At 41.1% G+C, this 16,091-nt stretch overlaps 1 protein-coding gene across 2 annotated transcripts in view; it reads right to left on the bottom strand.

Moving 5' to 3' along the window:
- CTR9 (CTR9 homolog, Paf1/RNA polymerase II complex component) overlaps positions 1-4,895 on the bottom strand; it is a 28,054-nt gene extending 23,159 nt beyond the window's left edge. For both annotated transcript variants that reach the window (XM_008069289.2, XM_021718191.1), the window contains exons 1-3: positions 4,436-4,895; positions 3,099-3,197; positions 280-519 (exon numbers count right to left, since the gene is read on the bottom strand). In XM_008069289.2, the coding sequence (XP_008067480.1) occupies positions 280-519; positions 3,099-3,197; positions 4,436-4,480 (384 nt within the window). In that variant the 5' untranslated portion in view covers positions 4,481-4,895. The remainder of the gene's footprint in view (positions 1-279; positions 520-3,098; positions 3,198-4,435) is intronic.
- Positions 4,896-16,091: the final 11,196 nt, after the last annotated feature.

Raw genomic sequence — 16,091 nt, 5'->3', positions numbered from 1 at the left:
AAATTTCTTAAAATATGCTTGAAATTCACCTGGAGATGTTGGGATTACTGCCTCAACGTGTGGATACATTTTATATATTAAATTTGCCCACATTACTTCAACAGTACAAGGACCAAAAATATTCCAAGTTTAGTGAGGGACATATCTTTTTTACTATATCAACCATGTTATTTGCAGATAAGTTCTTTCAAAAAATATCTGTTGTCTGTCACACACATTTTGCTTTCAGGTAGTATTTCTTCCCCTTTCATAAACTGAAAAAAACTTGACTCGTTTTACCTGATCATACATAATAATTTTATCAGCCATTGTATACAACAAGGTGGCCTGTGTAATAAGATCCTTCTTATTGTCCTTATTCTTTTCTTTCCGAGCCTGTTGTACATAATAGGCTGCCAATGTGTCCAAGCAAGTCATCTGGTCTTTTTCATGGTCTCTATAGTCCAAATTGCCATCTATACGTGCTGCTTCCAACAGCTTTACAAATTCTTCTGTTTTTCCTTGCTTGTAGTATTCCAGCTATAAGGTAAAGGATCAAATTAGAAACACTAAAGCATATGTCCGTATCAGTTGCTGAATACAAATGTTTATAGCAGCTTTATATGTAATAGAAAAACACTGGAAACTCTCCAAATATTGATTAAGAGTTGAATGGATACACAAGCTATGGTATATCCACACAATGGATAGTATCCTACAATAAAAAAGAATGAACTATTGATACATGTTACAACATGGATAAATCTCAAAATAATTATGTTGAGTGAAAGAAGCCAGACCAAAACCAGTACATATTGTGTGATTCTATTTATATAAAACTTTAAAAACCATAAACCAATCTTTAGCAATAAAAGTAGATCAGTGGTTGCCAGGCACTGAGAGGGGTGGAGGTAAAGGGGAGTGGTACAGAGGGAACTTTTGGGGTTGATGGACATATTCATCAATCCTGATTATGGTTAACGGTTTCATGAGTATATACGTGACAAAATTTATCAATGGTAAACTTAAAATATATGCAGTTTATCATAGGTTCATTAAACTTCCATAGGTTCCTAAAGCTGTTTAAAAAACTGGAATCAAGCTGGGCATGGTGGCTCACACCTGTAATCCCAGCAACTTGGGAGGCTGAGATGGGAGGATTGCCTAAGCCTTGGAGTTCAAGGACACAATGAGCTATGATTGCACCACTGTACTCCAGCCTGGGTGACTGAGCAAGACCTTATCTCTGTATAAAACTAAAAAACAAAAACAAAAAACCAAAAAAACTGGAATCACTAAAAATGTTTCCAGTCTGCTTATCTAGTAATGGCTGATTTTAAACTAAAAATTTCAATAAAGTACAGCCTGAGAGAGAAAGCAATAATGGAAGATATAAATAATTCTAGACAGAAAACTAGGGGTTCTGGTTCTAGAGCTACCAAAAAATTATTTATGACCCTGGGCCTGTTGAATAACTTCCCTAAACATCTGTTTCACTATAATAACAGGAATATTCATCATTTACTATCTGTGGGTCACATACCATGCTAAAACTTCACACACATTTTCTCTAATCTGTACAACCACCCTATAAAGTAGGAATTAACATCTCCATATTTTAAATGAGGAAAGAGGCTCAGAAGTTAGACCATTTATCTGAGGTTACATAGCTAGTTAGCAGCCAAGTTGGGACTAGAGCAAAGGCTTCTCTAACCCCAAAGCCTATACTCTTTCCCCTATAAAAACCTATATCCCACATGTTTCATGAATTTATTCTACCACAGTTGTCATGCTAATCTTCCAACATCCCAATTCTTGTATGAGGCTATCAGGGAAGGCATATGTGCTTTATTTTTATTTTTATTTTTTTTGCATTGGAGTCTCACTCTGTCGCCCAGACTGGAGTGCAGTGGCCACTCCCGGCCACCGCAGCCTCAACTTGCTGGGCTCCAGCAATCCTTCCACCTCAGCCTTCTAAGTAGCTGGAACTACAGGCGCGTGCTACCACACCCGGCTGAGGCATATGTACTTTAAAAAACGTAAGTTTGAGCAACTTGGTGAGACCTCATCTCTACAAATGATAAAAAATTAGCTGGGCGCAATAGCATGCGCCTGTAGTTCTGGCTACTTGGAAGACTGAGACAGAAGGATCAACGGAGCCCAGCAGGTCAATGCTGGAGTGACCATGAGTGTGCCACGGCACTCCAGCCTTGGCAACAGAGTGAGACTCCAACTCAAAAATAAAACAGAACAAAAACAAAAATAAGTTACTGTCTGGTTTTTAAAAAATGTGTGATAAGGATTAATGACTTGGTTTCCATGGAATAAACTTGGCACTTCAAGTTCAGAAGGCATTGCTTGTCAGAGAAGTACTGAAAGTACTTCTCTGTAAATCTATATCCAAAGGGAAGAATCTCTTAGGGCAGCTTCAGCACTGGATACAAGCCCAATTCTAGACCTTCAAGATAATATTAGGAGCATCCTCTGTATCTTTCATTAAAGCATACTTGCTTATGAATAATGATTATAGTATTTACATTACCTATTTTTATATAAAGGAAATGTCATTAAGAAGCTGATGCTGGGGGGTAGAGGGCACAGAACTGTAGGCTTCCTGACTGGATTTTCCTGATAATATCTAGCAGCATTCATATTATGGAGGAGACCAAACAGGACAAAAAACAAAAGCCTAAGATGAACTTTACCCAAAAGGGCTTTTGTGGGTTGCCTGGAATCTAATCAGTTTCTAGAGTATTTTAAGGGAAATGTTTTACTGTTATGGGTAATGTTTATACTGAAGGACTTTTGTTTCTTCTCAGCTTATCTATAAACCATTAGCTAGTCTTCACTGAATAATCATTAAATAATCAAATATTCAATATCGAATACTATTTAACTTAAATGAATTTTGCCTTACCAACTATACTAATTTACCAGTATAGTAGCACATCATTTAGGAAACTGATCTAATTGTTCCACACATGATAATACAGTTAACTTCCACACACAGTATAATTTATTTATTAGGCACCTAACCTGGGCTATTACTATATCAGAAAAGAGAAACCACATGTTTTCCCAGTCAACAAATACTAAATATTTGCTACATGAATACTGACCGCCAAAGCAATCCATATGTGTAGTTGTGTGTGTTCTTGTTTCAGAATACTGATAACTTCATCTCCCTCTGGTAACTGATCGAAGTCAAGTTCAATGACCTAAAATATAAAATGTAGGTTTTAACTCTTAATCCTCTTTAAAGATGCGTTTTTTTCTTTGCTGCCTTTCTTGAATATATATCAACGTGCACACCCAAAGTGTATACCGTATTCATTCACTTTCAGGAGGACTGAGCTAATAATACATGTTCATGTTTAGGGAGCACATGACAAATAGGTTATACTACAATGTTAAAGTGAAAAGCACAGAGAAGCAAACGGCTTCTTGTCCAGTTGCTTGTCCGCAAGTCACTAGAACTCTAAAATATCACAAATGCTTTGCTTACTCAAAAATAACAAAACAACCCTGCTTGATGTATAATACAAATAACAGGCAGAGAAGCACCCTAGAGGCTCTGATGCCATAGGTCTGACTCCTTGAGGAGCACGACCCTAGAGGCCATACAGAGTTGAATGCCATTGCACACATTAATCATGGAGGCAGCATTTGTGTGTCACAGATACTCCTGAACGTGGGCACAAAAATAACTAGAGGAAAATGTTCTGGAATTAGAGAGAGGCAATAGCTACACAGCTTTGCGAATATACATTTTTAAAAAACACTGAATTGTATGGTAAGCGAATTATATTTCAATAGTATATCTCAAACAACAAAAACAAACAAAAATAAGAGTGTGAGATGCCCAAGAAGACTCAACATCGAAGCTGAGAGCTTTGCTCAGACAAGCCACAGGCTACCCATGAATAAGGCGTAGGTAAGGAAGCGGAAGTCAATTCTATCAGCGAACAGTAGCGGCTAAATGTTGGGCTCCCTGTCTCGCGGACAGAGCCTGGGCAGCGAGCACAGTGTTCCATGACAGACGCGACCTCCAATACGCTCCCAGGGAGATTCCGAGGTAAGCAGCACACAGACCACGGTGACATCGCGCCCACCTCTGTAATCTGTGGGGTCTTTACAGTTTATCGGGCACTCTCAACCCCCTGCTTTGGTGTATCAGTCAGGACAAGAGCAGGGTACTGTCAAATACAAACAGGCTGGAGAGGAACTTTCAAGAACTCCTTCTCGGAGCAACCCCAAGGCTGCAGGGACGCGGTGTTCCCGGACTGGAAGGGCACAGGGGCTGGGGACGGAGGTGCTCAGAGCTTGGCCGAGGATTTCGATCTGGGCTGCTCCTGGACAAGAAGAGTGCTCTCGCTGCAAAAACGGAGTCGAGCGAATTCGACGGGGGTGATCGCACAAGTTCACGGCCCTCACCCCCTCCATCCTCGACACTTACCTCGTCAGTGTCCCGGAGGGGAATCTCGATGGAGCCCCGCGACATGATGGGGTCCGAAGGCGAGCCGGTGTCTCGCCCAGCCGCTCCGCAGCCTGTAGCCCTAGCTTCGGGCTCGTCCGAGGGTCAGTGACGGCTCGGAATCTGGTCGTGACTGCCGCCCCGCGGCGCCTCCGGAGCTCCGGCTTCTCCTTCCCGTCAGCCGCTTAAACAACGAGCTGCGGACGGCCTCCGACCACTTCCGGTGGTCCCGCCCCCTGCCCCGGAAGCACTCCCCGCGAGGGCGTGTCTTACGCGAGATGGGCCTGTGGCTCTAGTGTTTCCCTCTGAGAAATGACAGCTCCGGTGCTTTCGTCTGCGTGCCGGTTGTGGGTGGCCCGAGAGCCTGCAGGACCTTGGGGGACATGCGGCTTCTAAGCCAGAGTCCAGCGCTGCGTGGGCCCGAATGAAAGCTCGGAAGGCGGTGGGCGGGGCCTCTGACTGATATGGGCGTCCTGGGATGAGCCCAGCCAATCTTGTTTTGTTCTCGAGATTGTTACGGATAGGTAATTCAGTCATTCATTCCACAACCCAATCATTAGTACATCTTTTAGCCCCAACTGTGTGGATCCACGCCTGTAACACCTTCGTGCTAGTTTAAATAGAAATTTTACAATGAATTCTGTGATATTGCGATAATTCATGTGTCTTATCTTTGGTTACAGTTCTTTGAAGCATATAAGAGGATCTGCTAGATTTGTGATTTTTATATAACATTGTGGAAGAATTCGATTAAACTTGTAATCAGTGTTTTGCTTAAATTAGAGAAACTGATTAAGTTTTAATTAGTGATTTCATTAAATTATAGAGGAATGTAATTGAATTATTTTGTAATTGAATCAGTATTTTGACTAAGTCAAAGAGGAATCTGATTAAATAAATTTGTAAACAGTGTCAGTTTTAGGTCCCAAGTGTCTCTCGGAAGCATCTCCCGCTCTTTACCACCTCCATTCTAGCCCAAACTGCTTTCATCGTTCTCCTGGATTGCTGCAATAGCCCACGTTTTACCCCATCAGGGTAAATCTGGCCTTTATCTCCAATCTAGCTTCAGCCTTGTTACACATTTATCTTTAAGAAAATATCAATTTGTCTGGGTGTGGTGACTCATCTCTGTAATCCCAGGACTTTGAGAGACTGAGGCGGGAGGATCACTTGAGCCCAAGAGACCAGCCTAGACAACATAGCAAAGCCTCGTCTCCAAACACACACATCAAAAAATTAGCCAGGTGTGTGGCATGTGCCTGTAGTCCCAGTTATTCGGGATGCTAAGGCAGGAAGGATCACCTGAACCCAGGATGAGCCATGATTGTGCCACTGCACTCCAGTCTGGGAGACAGAGGGAGACCCTGCCTGGAAAAAAAATTTACCAGTTGGATATTTATTTTTCTTCCCACTTCCCTTAAAACCTTGAAGTGGGAATTTTTAAAAAATTCATGTTTGAATTTGTTGGTTGTGTAACATTTCAATGTTCAGGGCAGTGCTGTCCAATATAAACAATGCCAGTAACATGTGCAATAAAATGTTCTAGTAGTCACATTAAGAAAGTAAAATTCCCAGGTGTGGTGACTCATGCCTGTAATCCCAGCACTTTGGGAGGTGGAGGTGAGAGGATTGCCTGAGCCCAGGGGTTCGAGACCAACCTGGGAAATTTGGCAAGACCTCATCTCTACAATAAATCAAAAAATTAGCCAGACATCTGTCATTCCAGCCGCTTGGAAGGTTGAGGAGGAGGGATCTCCTGAGCCCAGAAGGTGGAGACTTTGGTAGCAGTGGCAGTGATCTGTGAACCCACTCCAGTCTGAGTGACAGAATGAAACTCTGACTCAAAAAAAAAAAAAAATAAGGAATATCAGATGCAGTTGATTTTTTTTTTTTTTTTTTTGAGTTGGAGTCTCACTCTGTCGCCCAGACCAGGAACGGCCACTGCAGCCTCGACTTGCTGGGTTCCTGCGATCGTTCCTCCTCAGCCTTCCAAGTAGCCGGAATTACAGTCATGCGCTACCACGCCCGGCTGATTTTTCTATTTATTGTAGAGATGAGGTCTCGCTGCCCAGGTGGGTCTCGAACCCGTGGGCTCAGGCAATTCACTCACCTCAGCCTCCCAAAGGCGTGGGATTACAGGCTGAGCCACCGAACCCGGCGCAGTAGATTTTAGTAGTATATTTTATTTAACCAAATATGCACAAAATATCATTTCAGCATATAAAAAATTTAAAAATTGGAATAATTTTACATGCTAAGTCTTGGAAATCAAGTGTGTATTTTACATTTATATACTCTTCTCAGTTGCTTAATTTAATTGGAAATATTGGACCTGTATTTCAATTTTATAAAATTTGTAATTAAAAAATAGATTCACATACTTTAACTTTTCCAATGTTTAAATTAATTAAAAATAAATAAAATTTAAAATTAGATTCCTCAGCTGTATTGGCCATATTTCAACTGCGTAACAGCCATATGTGGTTAGTGAATACTGTATTGAACAGCACAGCACAATCTTTCCAAGAAATACTGTTTAATACATCTTAAGGTTTATAAAGTGAGCATCAAACAAAAGTATGCACAGTGGTAACTGTTACTCTCCACGCCCAAAAGCCTCCCTGGTATTAAAAACCCTATTACTATGTTTGTTCTTCCCGTTACTGGCTTCCAAAGCCATCCTAACTGATAGCACAGAGTACTATAATTGAATCATAGGGGCACTCAGTTCAGATTGGGATTTGGAGGAAGTGACATTTAAGTTGCAAATGGGAAAATGAGGAAACTTTGGCTAGGTAAAGAATGTAGGGAAGTGTGTACCAGACAGAGGGGACAAGATGTTGAAGAAGAGCTTTGTGAACCCGAAAGAAGGTTATGTGGCCAGAACATAGAAAATCAGGGGAAGAGTGGCCAGAGTTGAAGATTTAAGAATTACCCAGATCGTGCTCAGCTTTATTCATATAAAGCAAAACTGAAGTTTTGTTCTGTTTCCAAAATGAGTAAGTGTATATATTACACCCCACAGTTAGGAAAAACAAAACACTTTGTGCTCTGAAATAAACTGTTAAAGCACAGCGTCACACTATCTATATAGTCTCCAAAGTGAATGAAACCATTAGGATTTCCCATATGTTACTGGCTTTCTAACAAAAACAATTTAATTGCTAACTTGTATAACGCTAAGATCTAGATATGCTGGGGGCATATGGCAATCATGAGAAAATCGCTCTTTTTCCACCATGAAGCAACTAACTATATACCTTATAACCTCGGCATGTGTGTATTTGATGAACAGACAACTCACTTATAAACTTTTTCAAGTTTTTTTAGGTTATGAATATTTATTGCCGGGCGGCTTGGTGGCTCAGCCTGTAATCCTGCATTTTGGAAAGCCTAGGTGAGTGAATTGCCTGAGCCTGCGGGCTCGAGACCCGCCTGGGCAACTTGGCGAGATCTCATCTCTACAATAAATCAAAAAATTAGCCAGGAGTGGTAGTGCGCGCCTGTAGTTCCAGCTACTTGGAAGACTGAGGCGGAAGGATCCTCGGAGCCCAGCAGGTCGAGGCTGCGCTGGCCGGGAGTGGCCACTGCACTCCAGTCTGGGTGACAGAGTGAGACTCCAACTTAAAAAAAAAAAAATTATTAATTTAAAGTCTATAAAATAAATCTTAGCTTTATTTATTTTTTATTTTATTTCATTTTAGAGTTGTAGGGATACATATGAAGATTTATATAAGTAAATCGCATGCAGGTGAGGTTCTAGCAAGTCCTCTTTCCCCCAGTAGTGAACCTGGTACCCGTGAGGTTGTGTGCCCTGATCTCTCCTCCCTTCTTCCCCACCTAGCAATGTCTAACGTCTGTTGTTCCTACCTTTGTGCTTGTGTGTCCAGTGATCAGGGTCGACTTCTGAGTGAGAACATGAGGTATTCAGTTTTTATTTCTGTGCTGGTTCACTTAGAATGATGATCCCCAGCTGCACCCATATTGCAGTAAAGGACATGATTTTATTCTTCTTTGTGGCTGCATAGTATTTCATCATGTATATGTACCACATTTTCTTTATCCAGTCCACTTTTGATGGGCTTCTGGGTGAGTTCCATGTTTTCGCTATTGTGAATAGTTGCAAGTGTTTTTGTGAGTGAACTTTTTTCCAAATGCTTTGTCTCTGAGAATTTCTTTTGAATGGGATATGTCAAGGATTGGGGATTTTATCTTAGGTGCAATGTGTCTGAAAAGTTTTAAGTGATGTGCATGTATCAATGAGAGAGAAAAAAAGACTGAAAAAGAATTTGTTTTGTGGTTTTAAAAGATTCTTCTGGCTACATTGTGAGAGGTGGATTGGAAAGTGCTAAGGGGATGTGGGGACCACTTAAAGACTGCTGTCCGGGTAATAGATGATAAATAGCTAGGTACAGGTTTATGATAGTGGAGGTGAAGAGAAATGAATGGATTTAAGATTCTCTCTCTCTCTCTCTCTCTCTCTCTCTCTCTCTCTCTCTCTCATCTGTTGATATCTTAATCACTAGAACTTGCTAATGTATTAGATATAGGGGTCACTAAAAAGTAGTATAAGGAAGGACTTCCAAGTTTCTGGCATGAAGAACTGAGTGAATGATGTGTCATTTCCTGAGATAGGAACAATGAAAGGAGGAGCATATTTGGGCAAGGGTAGACCACTAGTTGGGTTTGAGATGTGTTGTTTGCACTGTCCTTGAGACAGACAAGTGCAGATATCAGGCAGTCAGTTGAATATGCAGATCTGGAGCTCAGAAGACAATTTCCAAGCTAGAGAAATAAGACTGAGAGCCACTAGCATATAGATGAAATGTAAAACCATGGGCTTAGGTAAGGTAATCTAGAGAGAGAATGGAGAGTGACAAGGGTCCAGGGCTGAGCCCTGAGGAATTCAGAGGGCGTGTAGAGGAGAATGGTCTGCAAGAAATCAGAGAGGATCACCTACCATGCATGGCCTGGCAACAACTGAGCCTGAGACTGCAACTCTTGACATGGGTTGCTACAAGCAGCTTTTTGTTTTTTCGTTACTGTAGCAGACACTGGCTAAATGAGATGTTTTAAAACTGTAGAGGCTTTGCGTGATTTCAGAGATTTTATTTCAACTGGCATGACTGTACAATGTCTGTTCACAAACTGTCATGCTCCAGGTTGGGCCTGACTGCACCAGATCAAGGTAAAGCAATTAGTGTGTTTGGTCAGTGTGGGTTTTGTTGAGCACATTTTCAAAAATAGATGGCTGGTGGGGCACGGTGACTCATGTGCGTAATCCCAGCACTTTGGGAGGCCAAGGTGGGAGGACTACTTGAGCCTAGGAAATTGAAATCAGCCTATGCAATATAGTGAGAACTTGTCTCTACAGAAAATCTAAAAATTAGCTGAGTGTGGTGTTAAGTGCCTATAGTCCTAGCTACTGGGGAGGCTTAGGTGGTTGAGGCCGTGGTGAGCCATGATTGTGCCACTGCACTCCAGCCTGGGCTTCAGAATGAGACTCTGACTCAAAAAAATAAAAAAGGATGGCTAAAATTCTTAGTTTTACATTGTTGATACTGTGGTTAGTTGTAGTGTCAGTAAATACATTTAATCAGAAAGGATTAGCTATTTTATATGTTGATAAAATATAATCATTAAAAAGGAGTGAAAAATGTTTTCTCTTAGAAATATTTGAGATCTTAAATTAGGTATCTTTAAAATAGCAGGACACAAATGGAGATGTTTTAAGCATTTTGTGTAAATTACTAAGAAAGAATAAAAAGTTATATTGGTTTGTTACGGTTGCCATGACAAAGTACCACAGACTAGGTGACAAACAACAGAAATTTATTTTCCCACACTCCTATAGCCTGGGAATTCAAGGGGTTGACAGATTTTTTTCTCCTGGGGCCTCTTTCCTTGGCTTCTATTAATATTTGGCTGTCTTCTTCCTGTGTCTTCACGTGTATGAGTCCAAGTCCTAATCTCTTCTTCCTCTAAGGATGAGTTATATTGAATTAGGGCTAGTTCTTTAAAGATCCTATCTCTAGCCGGGCTCAGTGGCTCAGCCTGTAATCCCGCGCCTTTGGGAGGCTGAGGTGAGTGAATTGCCAGAGCCCACGGGTTCGAGACCCGCCTGGGCAACTTGGCGAGACCTCATCTCTACAATAAATCAAAATTAGCCGGGCGTGGTAGCGCGCACCTGTAGTTCCAGCTGAACCTGTAGTTCCAGCTGGAAGGCTGAGACGGAAGGATCGCCGGAGCCCAGCAGGTCGAGGCTGCGGTGGCCGGGAGCGGCCACTGCACTCCAGTCTGGGTGACAGAGTGAAACTCCAACTCAAAAAAAAAAAAAAGCTCCTATCTCTAAATACAGTCACCTTCTTAGATACTGGGAGTTAGAACTTCAAAATATGAATTATAGGGGGAACACAATTCAGCACATAACAGAAGCTTATCAATATGAGAAATCTCTGTAGGGGATTCTTTTTTTTTTTTTTTTTTTTGAGTTGTTTACTCCACTCTTGCACAGGCTGGAGTCAAGTGGCATGATCACAACTCACCGCAGCCTCAACCTCTTGGGCTCAGGCAATCCCCAAACTCCTGGGCTCAGCATCTTGGATAGCTGGGACTATAGGCGTGCACCATCATGCTAAGTTTTAGATTTTTTTTGTAGCAATGAGGTCTCACTATGTTACTTAGGCTGGCCTCAAATTCCTGGACTCAAGCACTCCTCCTGCCTCAGTTTCCCAAAGTGCTGGGATTATAGAGCCATGCAGTCCAGCCATGCGGGTGAATTCTTAAGTTGTACTTTTCCCTATCAATGATTAAAATAAGGCTTGTTTCTGAAATATTAGGATGCATTAGGCAAAAATTTTAGGATATAATTTATCATTGCATTTGTCTAGGAAGTTATCTTAGAATCCTCCGTGCCATCGTTTCTTCTAGGGTTTCAATAACCATTCATCTCTAGAACATGATCTTATTTTCAGAAATTTAAAATGACAAAATACTCTTTTAGGTAAAGATTAACAAACCTAATTTGATTGTCAGTAAAAACTGTAATAGGATCTTTGCTGTAGAAGGTCAGAATAATCAGAAAACCCTCTTGCTAAAAACACCTAGATTTGGTAGGTTTAAAAAAAAAAGACATAGCAAGAGTCCTCATAATGCATAGTTGAGTCATTTCGTAATCCAAATAACAGGCAGTTAAGTTCATGCTAAGACTACTCAGATAGTGGTGGCTGAAAATGGAATGTTATATTCCATATTCCGGGGACTTGTATTTTTATGGTTGCCCAGAAACAGCATTAGAGCCTTTGGGCCCATGTTGGAACCCTTCAAAGACTATGTCCTATGTAAAAGAAAAGAATTTATAAAACGCCACCAACACTCTGGCATCTGGGTATAAAGGTTACAAATAGTACAGTGGGAGAGTCCGTCCTGAGAACTTGCAACCACAAATCTGTATCTCAGGTAGATTTGGTGTTTAACACTACCTGCTTGGTCTGGGAATCCCCAAGGCCAGAGAATAGTATAGAAGTTATTCCAAAGTAGGTAGTCTCATTATGACGCCTGGGAAAGTTACTCAAACTTTTTGATTGATCCTTACTTCCCCTATTAGTAATTAAGTAATAGTAACTAACAGGTATTTAATATTTATTTATGTCATAATTTTAGGTACAAAAACTCCTTTAATCATCATAACAATTCTACATTGCAGGCACAGCAATCTCTCAGTGCTGGGTTGAGATTGGGGTTGGGTAGTCATAGAGTTGGTATGAAAATAAGATGAGGTAAAATGTGTTAGGTCAATGTTCATGTGTCTCTACTTTGGAAGATGCCACCATCTACGCTGTTCCTTGGGTTTTCTCACTTCCAGTGGAACATAGACTCTCAAACTCTTCTCTTTTTGTTTTTTGTCCTTGAACACAAGAAGCACAAAATTCTTCCCTTCTTGTTTTAAGGATTTTATGACTGATCCTTATTGAAGGAAAGCAGGAAAAAAAGATGGAACTTGAGGTGGGCCTTTAATGATGGGTAGAACTTGAATAGGCAGAATTGTGGAAGGGTATTTCATGCAGAGAGGATACCGTAAGCAAAATATTGACAAGAACAATACTCTTTAAGGTGCATAACAAGTGCACATTGTCACAACATTAAAATTTACCAATTCTTTGACAACTATTGGGTCCCATCTTCTCCAGGACGTCTTCTTTGTTTTCATCTTTCTACAAGGTTCTCTCCTTCATATTTTTTCTTCTTGTCTCCAAAAATAGCTTGGCATTGAACTGTATTCAGTTTGGAAGAACAGTACATATCTCAGTACATTTACCCTTTTCTCTTTAAAACATACTTTTGGTGTGTGTGGTTTTTCTTCCCCTCTGACTCTGACCTTCTTGAAGAAATGCTTTTTGAATACTCCCTTCTCCCAGTGTAAAGAAGCTGGAAGGTACTCACTACATAAACCAATTTTGAACTGCTTTATAAAAACAATTGAAAACATAGCAAAGACTTTGCTTCCAAAAGCAAATGCACACTTGCATGTTATTGCTTAACATAGACGAAGTTTTTTGCTTAAGTGTTTAAGTAAACATTTTGAAGATATTTTCAAGACCTTGAAAAAGAAAGATTATTCTTCACATCCATTTCTAAAATTTTTGAGAAGTATTTCAAATTTAAGAAAAGATGTGTTTTTTTATTGAATTATTCTATATTTTATATTTTAAAAGATCTTTGTTTATAAAATGAGTTTTAAAGTGTTTAAAAATACCTTTTCCTGATTCTTTGCCTATCTTTATGTATGTTACAAACATACCACTCGGTTCTAGGACTTGTTAGGGCAGAGAAAAATTAATGTCCTCTCTAGTGAGAATTCTTTTTACTTACCCCTGGGGTAATTTTATGTCTAAAAAGTATAACAATTTAAGAAATTTTTTCCCAATGAGCCTACTCACTTACCCCCTAGATTGGTGTGGAAAATCAAGTTAACTGTGCAGTTTGGGCCAAGTAAGTGTCTTACACAGTATAGTCAAACTTAGTCAAATTCTGAGTGCATTTTGGCTGAAGACCTGTCAAAGTCGGGTCATACTGACATACCTACTACAGAATGCAGCTGGTAGTGAGGCTTATTTACGAAGGCAATTTAAAAAATAACAGAAAAGAAAAGGCATCCGGGTCAGCACTATTTTTATTTTAATTACTTTTGTTTTGTTTGGAAAAATTCTTTTCCAATATTAATAGCATTTTAAAATAACTTTATTTTATGGTGGAATAAAAGGAGAGGTTTCAAATTTTGGAGCAAATTTTCATTTTGGGGGTATAGACAGGGTTAGGATGGTACCTTGGAACAGTGCTTCTCAAATTTTTCGTGCAAAAAGCATTGGGAGCTAGTTAAAACTTAGATTTCTGGGTCCTACGCCTAGCTTCTGATTCAGTAAGTGTGGGGTGGGGTGGATCATTTGCTGATGTTTCTGGTCCAGGGACACACTTTGAGAATCGCTGCTTAGAGAACCTGGGATTAGAGAAGTCTAGAGTCATATATTAGAAAGCTAAGTTGTAAGTTCTTGAGAGCTTGTTTGGAGGTTCTGGCAGGGGAGTGCATCTACTCATATACCCTTGACTGATGAACGGTCTTCCTCTTGCAGAGTGGTCCTTTTTGACTGAGCACACAGCTTTGGGAGGGAGGCACATGGAGCAGTGAGGGAGGAAGGAAACACCTGCCAGGCCTGCCACATCAGCCTAGTCACCCCTGGCAGTCAGTGGGGTGACAGATGTCACAGCCAGATCACTCTCACATCCATAAGTTCTTGAATACTTACATAGTGCCAGGAGCTGTGCAAGTCATTTGACTTACAAATTGGGAGTGATTATTCCTATTTTATAGGCCAATGTAAGTTAATTAAGTTACTCAAGATCACATAGCTAGTAAGTAGCAGAACCAGAACCTGAACCTGGGCTTTTGTGTCCAGATCCAAGTTGTGTCCATTAAAATATGCTTCTTTGTCTGAATTAAAGTTCATCTGGCTCCAGTTCCTTCCACATGCAGCAATGGCTCCTCTAACATCCTTGGACTATGGCTCTTCAGCTTCTTCTCAGACCTGTCAGTGACAGGCACTCTGCTTCCTGAAGAGGGCCTTGTTGGGAGACAGCTAGAGAGACCAACCATCTGTTGGTTCTATTTGCCTGCAACTGAGTGGTTTCCCAGGATGGGGCTTTCAGGTCTAAAACCAGGACAGTCCCGAGCCAACAGGGAAGATTTGGTCACTCTGGGGCAGCTCAAACTATTTATAATGAGCCAGAACTTCCTTTTATAGTTTTCCACTTCCGTTGTTGTTTTCTGTAATATGGCCTTGTACATGACAGTCCTGCAGTGTTTGAGATGGCAATCATTGCACCAGTCTCCAGACTGTCTTCATTCCCCTTGGCCTTTCCTCACATATATAGTATTTTTGGTATCCCAGGAAGTCTAAATGCTTTCTGTTTGTTAGCTAATTTAATCCTCACAAGAGTCCTGTGAGGTAGGTAATGTTATAATCCCCATTCTACAGATGAGGAAATGAGGCACTGTGAAGTACCCTGCCCTAGGTCCCGGTTACTAAGAGGCAGAGCCAGGATTTCAACCCACACAGCATGGCTCCAGAATCCACACTCCAAATTGCTACGCTGCACTGCCTTCCAGCCAGACAGCAAAGCACTGTGTACACTAGGTGAAAAGACGCAGAAGAGGGACATCTTGTAGAGTATAATCTAGCAGGAGACATATGTGCCTAAGTAAAATAGTTACAAATTAGGACAAGTGCCATGAAATAGGTGCTAAGACAGGAAGTACTGGGAGGTAGTTTGGGTCTGGAAAGGAGAAGAACAAGATGGCTTCTCCTATTCTCACACTCATGGCTCGACACAGACAGTCCTGGTCACCTAGGTGTATGTGGGGCACTTCCCACACATCAATCAGTTCTCCAGCAGACACCAGCTGGGTGTCCTGTCATTTAGTCCAGTTCTGACACTTTACCTGGAGATGGTGGAAACCCACAGCTTAAGGGCTCAGTCCCATAAGACTCTTCCCACTACAGATGCCAATCATTAATTACAGGTGTGAACTGGACTTCTGACCAACAGGGTATAATTTGGGGGTTTTCATGACCCCCATGACTCTGGTTCAATTAATTTGCCAGAGTAGTTCATAGAATTCGGAGAAAAATTCATTTATGTTTACCAGTTTATCCTATCAATAAAGTATGTGATTTTTTTTTTCAGGATCTCACTCTTTGCCCAGGTTGGAGTGCAGTGACATGATCATGGCTCACCACAGCCTCAAACTCCTGGGCTTAAGTGATCCTCCTGACTCAACTTCCCAAGTAGCTGGGACTATGGGCACACACCACCACACCCAGCTAATTATTTTATTTTTTATTTCTTTGTAGAGATGAAGTCTTACTATGTTGCCCAGGCTGGTCTTGAACACCTGGACTCAAGCAATCCTCTTGCCTTGGCCTCCCAAACTGGTGGCATTATAAGCATGAGCCACCACACCCAGCCTAATAAAATGTGTGATAAAGGGGACAGATCATTCAAGACCAGACCAGGCACCTTGGCGAGACCTCGTCTCTACAATTAAAAAAAAAATTAGCCTGGCCTGGTAGCACGGGCCTGT

The sequence above is a fragment of the Carlito syrichta genome, unplaced genomic scaffold (genome assembly GCF_000164805.1).
Source record: "Carlito syrichta isolate Samal-C Ts95f unplaced genomic scaffold, Tarsius_syrichta-2.0.1 Scaffold311906, whole genome shotgun sequence".
NCBI classification, from domain to species: Eukaryota; Metazoa; Chordata; class Mammalia; order Primates; family Tarsiidae; genus Carlito; species Carlito syrichta.
The sequence above is the reverse complement of the archived record's forward strand: the minus strand, read 5'-3'. Positions and strand labels throughout refer to the sequence as shown.